Genomic DNA, 6,000 nt, shown 5'->3' with positions numbered 1-6,000 from the left:
CCCCTCCCCTCCCCTCCCCTCCCCTCCGCGCGCCGCTTCCGCCCGGGGCCGGCCTGGGGGCGGGAGCGGGTGCGGGGGGCAGAACGGCGCATGCGCACCGCGGGGAGGCGGGGCGCCGCGCGGCCGGCCGTTACGTTTTTAGTTGATCTTCCGTTTGCAGCTGCGTGGGGCTGCTGCGTTCGCCTTCGTGTGGAGACTGAGAGTAWCGTGGCGGCAACGGCCTTAAAAAGCGGTATGAGCTTCCTCAGCAGCCCAGAGACTCGTAGCGCAAAGGCGTCTTGATTTAGCTAAGCTGCCAGAAAACTGTTTGGACCCACTTATTTCTGCTTAATTCGGTCTCATTCTATATTTATCTTAGATGGAATAGCAATACATTTAAATTAAACTACAAGACTCCTTTTTCTGTTCGAAAAAATAATCCATCAAGAGCTTTGCATAAAATTGTCCAACTTTGAAAACATCTRTCAGTAAAAGTCTTTTTTTTTTTCTTGGCAAACAGGTTGTCATTTGTTTGCATCTCAGCGCAGTGATCAGATCATGAAGGACGGCTGATGTCTCGGTACACGGACAATTTTATTTCCAGAGAAAAATTTATTTCCAGATACCATCTTTCAGGTAATCAGAGGAAAGGCTACACTCGAAAGCCCAGTATTTTGAATTGTCAGTTTGTAGTTTGGCCATCAGATGGCAATATTAGGTGGTGCTCAGCAACCATCGGTTTCAATTCTGCAACTTGCACAGTAAGTCTGAGCTAGAAAAGCAACTAAAAGTAAGCTCATTTGCAAACGCATGATTACATCTATAGACTTAGTTAGCTTTTTGGTTTTGGTTTTGGTTTAGGGTCTTTTTTTCACATTTTAGAGAGCGGATGTCACTGGAGGCAACCAGAAACACTCAGTGGTGTCCAGACTATGGACTTTCACAGAGCTGTATTTTTGCTAGTGCTTCCAAATGCAGCATTCGTCCCTCCAAATACAACATTTATGCATTTCTGCTAGGAAAACTGATTTGAAAAATCAGTTGGAAGAGCTTCCCACTGGAAAGTAGCAGGCTTTTGGAACACTCGTGTCAGACCGCAACCCTTTCCGCAAGCATTGTCGTTTAAGCGCTGTATATCTCAAGGGGCTCACCACACACAGCTTCAAGAGCTCAGTCTAATGCTTAAGAAAAAAATGGTTTAATTTAGATTTTAATAGGATTACAGCCAGGTAGATACAGACATCAGGGGAAAATCCATTCAGCGATTTGAAAGGTAGGTGCACTTGCTCATTGGCCACTTTTAATGTTAAGAGTCATAAGAGAGAATGGAGAAGGGAGTTATGGCTTTTGCCTTACATTATCTCATGGCTTCCTTTAAGRTTACACAGCCAAAATAGTGTAAAAGCTACACTGAGGCAAACCGGCCATAACAACAAGACCCACTCTTACATTCGTAACAGGAAATAACATCTATAGTGCCAGAACAGTTCACAAYATTTGTGCTTCTTGAGGAAATAATCTAAGGAAAGTTAGATGAAAGGCAACGGTTTGAGTTGATTTTACAGAATTAGTTGAGTTGTGTTAATGTGCATCTGATTCCCATCAAATAAAGATTTTTAATTTATTACCAGTGGGTGATTTTTTTTTTTTTTTTTTGCAAGTCATAATATTTATACAAACAAGGTTATCTCAGATCCTTTAAAATCCTTTTTTCCCCTGATTTGGATCATTACCCTACACTTAAAAAGCAAATAGTAAGTTCAGGTTGAATATAGATTTTTAGTGAATAAAAGCAATAGAGATTGTAAGGCAGTTTTTATTGATTTAGAACTTTTATAAAACCATTTTGTCCTGAGAGTAATCAGATTTGGTCATACACCAGAGAAGACATGCCGAAGGCAAGAAAGGTCACAATCTTTACGATGAGGGCCAAGTTTCCTCCCCTACAGAATTAAATCCTCCTCTGTGAGCTTCCGCTTCAGCTTGCTTTTTTGCTGGCCCACCAAGAAATCGTGGAACTTCATGCCAGGGTAATCAGTGCCGAAGTCAGCCCCTGACCCGGATTCCTGCTCCACTTCAGCCACGTTCTCAAACCCAGAGCCGGACTCTTCTTCCGAAAGTGGAAACATATTGGCCAGCTCCTGGTAGTCCTTCATCCTGAAACATGGAGCAGCAACATTTATGCTGGTTAACTACCCTCACTGGATAGCTGTAAGGGAAACCTTGAGATCATGTGTTGCCACAAAACTTGAAACTAGCATCCAAGCCACAAACTTAACGGCCTGTGGACTTCTCTCCACCGCAGAGAAGAGGAACAACATTTCCCCTTTCCACCTGCATGCGGAGAAGAGCTAACTCCTCCTCCTGAAGTGGGGCCTGAGCCGTAACACGCGACCTGTAACACCACTGTCACAGTCCTATTTATACATCTTTTTTAAAAAATTAATACACTGAAGCCTTTGAAAAGATATTTTAGCTCCATCTCACTAGTGGTAAACATTGCACTGCATAAGTCAACTCTAAAGTTATCATCACGGCTGTCACCCCAGCCATGTCCTCTCAACTGGCCAAAACACCTGCCTCATCCAATATACTCCAGAGAAGTTGAAAAGGRTAAGACTAGACCGAGCATGTATTGACACTTCCGCAAAATACCCTACTAGTCTGATAATTTATGCCGTAAAGATTTTTTTGCCCAGAAGTGATGCATCTGTATCAGTGGTCTTCAGTAGATCTTTCTTCTATTAGCTTTGAACTCAATAAAGCCATGACACTGATAAATGCTGTAGCTGAGTTGCCCAGGGCATGGTGATTTTTACTCACTTGCCAAGTGGTGGGATTTATTGCTCAAACTTTGCCTCTCCACTCATATACTTCTTGCCTGAGTAGTTGAGATGGGAATACCGAAAATGTTTTGATGCCAGCATGAATCGCGAAGGTACAGTGCAGGAACTTACAGAGAGGGATGAGCCATGGGAGGCAGGATGTGGTTGGCTCCACCTTCAGGCATATAAAACCAGGGCCCTTTCTCCTCGATGCAGTTGGCAGACCAGGCATCTGGCCTGCACCTCACTCGCTTGTATCTTGCCTTCTGCAGCGATGCGCCTGCAGAAAGCAGTGAGACGTTATTCATGTGGACCTGAGCCACCTCTGTGACCCGCTAACTTGGGGAGCACCCGTTAAACTTTACAGGAGCAAAGAAATTTTTGTGACCGCAATTGCTCAGCTGCAGAAAAGTGAGTGAATCCCTGGCCCCTTCCTGTCCTGTATGCTCAATGGGATGAGTTTTGCCTGAGGAACCCAAAACTCAAGGTGCCTAAAGGGCAACCAAGTGGATTTGGAAATCAAGCAAGAGTGCTGTCAGGGAGCTTTTGAAGCAAGTTCAGGGAAAATAGGTGATTCAGACACTTACAGAAGCTTCTTTAGAATTAAGTAAACCAACAGTTTTGTTTCTGGTCCCGTCCCATCCCATCCGCCCACCCCAGATGCCTCACCAGGACTGTTGCTGAGAAGGAAGTTTTCAGAAGATATCGAAAGRAAAAAATAATGATCACAAAATAAGAATAAAAACAACAGTCTTTCATCCTTCTGTTTGGTCTTGCTTAATTAATGTGTTCTAAAGCCTCCTGGCACATTCTCCTTCTTTTGGCACTTTATCTAATTTTTCTCTGTTCCTTGGGAATATCTTTCTGTAATTACAGTTTTTTCTCGCCCTATATATTACCATAATGTACAAGATGACTTTCAGTCACCTCCTACTCTTCTTTAAGAGAAAGAATATCTCACAGGCATCATTTCATGCTCCTTTTATAACATAATTCCCTTTCATGTTTATTTGCCTCTGATAGCATATTAGTAAGAGGATTTTTTTTCTGTAAAAGTGGCAAAAAATAAACTAGTTCAGCAGAATAATTTGCAAATAAATGACATGCAAAAAGCAGGCCATCATCTCTCAAAGGTGAACCTCAAAGCAGAAACAGTGGTAGATATTGATCACCATTATAGCCTTGTTTGGGTAAAAATTATACTATACGTACTTGAAAAGTAGTTATCTCTTACAAGAAACAAATCCACAGAATAAATGTCATCATGAATCAACATTTCCTTTTGGGTGGTTTAGTGCTATGTGTCGCAATTCTTTCACTTTACAGAATCAAACATTTCCTCATTAATTTAATTTTCCTCCCTCGAAAAATAAAAGTAGAGTTGTAACATGGGAGCTGTTACATACTTTATCTGTAACTAAATTATTGAATAATACTTGAATAAATGAGATGCTGTGAAACAGCTAGTTAAAAAATAAATATTGAACTAACTTTTTTTATGAAGCCTTTTACCCAGACAGGCTGGGTGAGGGACGCAGAAATGGTCCACTTAAAAAAAGACATCTTTTCTTATAATCCTCCTCAAAAAATGTTAGCAAAACAGTTTTTGTTTTAGAAGCTGATTTTGTTACTGTTAGAAGAAGGTCAGCCTCAAGTATTTTTCCTGAAATTCAGAGGTTGCTCCCTTGGCCTACACCACATAGCTCAGAAATAGGATTACAGAGAGAACAACTGCTCCCAGTTTTACCTTGTGCTGTGTATCCCACAAAGAGGATTATACAGAGAGTCACGAAAATCCTCCCGTTGTACCCGATCAGGAGCTGCATCTTGCCCTGCATTGCCAGCCTTTGCCGTGGCTTCGTGCAGAAATATTTCACGAGAAATACAGYGGGGCCAGGAGCTGCGTGCGTAGAAAAGGTTTCCAAAACCTCAGACCCAGCCCATAACCTGCGTCACAGCTTCCTGCTTCACTCAAGCAAGGCATCTACAGAAAATCCCCAGCGCCTTCATCTCTAATTTTGCCTGAGAAAGACAGTGACCCTCAACCAGAGTGGGCAGGCGGGAAAGGGGGATGCCCAGGGTCTGAGCCTGCCCGCTCCCTCTGGTCCACACAAGCCGGCCCCAAAGCAGAGGGCTTTCACATGGTCACTGTTTCCTCTGGAGAGAGAAAACTTCATCCCACCTTCCGACAGTGCTGGCACTGGGGAGGTTTGAAGCCTGCTGTCCGCAGCGAGAACCCAGCAGTGGCACCCAACGGGAAATAATCTTTCCTCTCAGACATAAGTTATTTCAGGAACAGCATGCCAATTGCTTTTTTTTTCCTTTTTCTTTTTTTAATAGATATTTGAAGGTGGAAACTTAGAGTAGAAATTAAAAGAATGTATTAATTCAGAGTGGAAATCCTGACACTATCRGTATCACTTACACCAGTAAAGGGAAAGTGAGAAAAACGTCTAAGAGAGAGGAGCCCTTCCTCTACACAACCAGGTAGCCAGCTCTGCCACATGAATTTTTGGCCTTCCTCTTTGGCCAGCTAATCTCTTGGGTGCTTGGACCCCTCTTGGGGCTGCACGTCAGCCCCCAGCATTTATCTGACAGGGCAGCTTTGAGAATCAGTGCATTAACAGGGGCCATAGCTAGAACAGGAGGTCTAAAACATCCGAGGGTRGAGACAATTCCCACCTTTCGGGCAATACCCACCTTTCCGCTGTATGACGCTAACACAAAGCCCCCTAGAAGATGCAGGTTGCTGTGGGTGCGTGAGAACTGACACAACTCAGTGCGGTGGCATAGCACATTTTGACCCAGTGGCTCTGCCAGCCATTGGATTTGTTTTCCTGACCGAATTGTACTTTTCCTAAAGAGTACCAGATCTAGAAGCAATTTGCAAATTTATCAACGTACAAAACTAGCAATGGATTTAAGCTTCTCAAAGTCATTACATAGATATATTTAAGCTAGTTTATACATTTTGCTTACCTGTTAGTTTAGCTTAAACCAGCCARGCTTGAGTTTATTTAAGAATAAATCACACACAAAGTTATCTGTTTGTTTTTTTGCTTTTTTCTTTTTTTCAGTCATATCATTAGTTGCTGAATTAATCGGGACAACAGTGTGTGGGCCTAACACACCACCAGYGCCCCAGATGATGCTGTGGCTGATACTGTGAGTTTACTCATCTATTTCTATGCTATGG

At 42.9% G+C, this 6,000-nt stretch overlaps 1 protein-coding gene across 1 annotated transcript; it reads right to left on the bottom strand.

The window, feature by feature from the left end:
• Nucleotides 1-1,161: 1,161 nt before the first annotated feature.
• SRGN (serglycin) lies at nt 1,162-4,730 on the bottom strand. The gene is made up of 3 exons (XM_085305554.1): nt 4,552-4,730; nt 2,937-3,084; nt 1,162-2,136 (listed from the first exon to the last, which is right to left on the bottom strand). The coding sequence occupies exons 1-3, from the start codon at nt 4,640-4,642 to the stop codon at nt 1,923-1,925; spliced, it is 453 nt and encodes a 150-aa protein (XP_085161680.1). The 5' UTR covers nt 4,643-4,730; the 3' UTR covers nt 1,162-1,922.
• Between the last annotated feature and the right edge of the window lie 1,270 nt (nt 4,731-6,000).

This window comes from Rhea americana, unplaced genomic scaffold (genome assembly GCF_003343005.1).
Source record: "Rhea americana isolate MKP2758 unplaced genomic scaffold, rheAme1 scaffold_222, whole genome shotgun sequence".
Lineage (NCBI taxonomy): Eukaryota > Metazoa > Chordata > Aves > Rheiformes > Rheidae > Rhea > Rhea americana.
This window is presented reverse-complemented; position numbering and strand designations above follow the sequence as displayed.

What these genes read in the sequence shown, in the direction of transcription:
- SRGN (XM_085305554.1), bottom strand. Translation starts at nt 4,642, where the DNA reads ATGCAGGGCAAGATGCAGCTCCTGATCGGGTACAACGGGAGGATTTTC. An exon ending in TGTGGGATACACAGCACAAG is followed by an intron (nt 3,085 to 4,551) that starts GTAAAACTGGGA and finishes TGCTTTCTGCAG; the next exon opens with GCGCATCGCTGCAGAAGGCA. An exon ending in CCCATGGCTCATCCCTCTCT is followed by an intron (nt 2,137 to 2,936) that starts GTAAGTTCCTGC and finishes TCCATGTTTCAG; the next exon opens with GATGAAGGACTACCAGGAGC.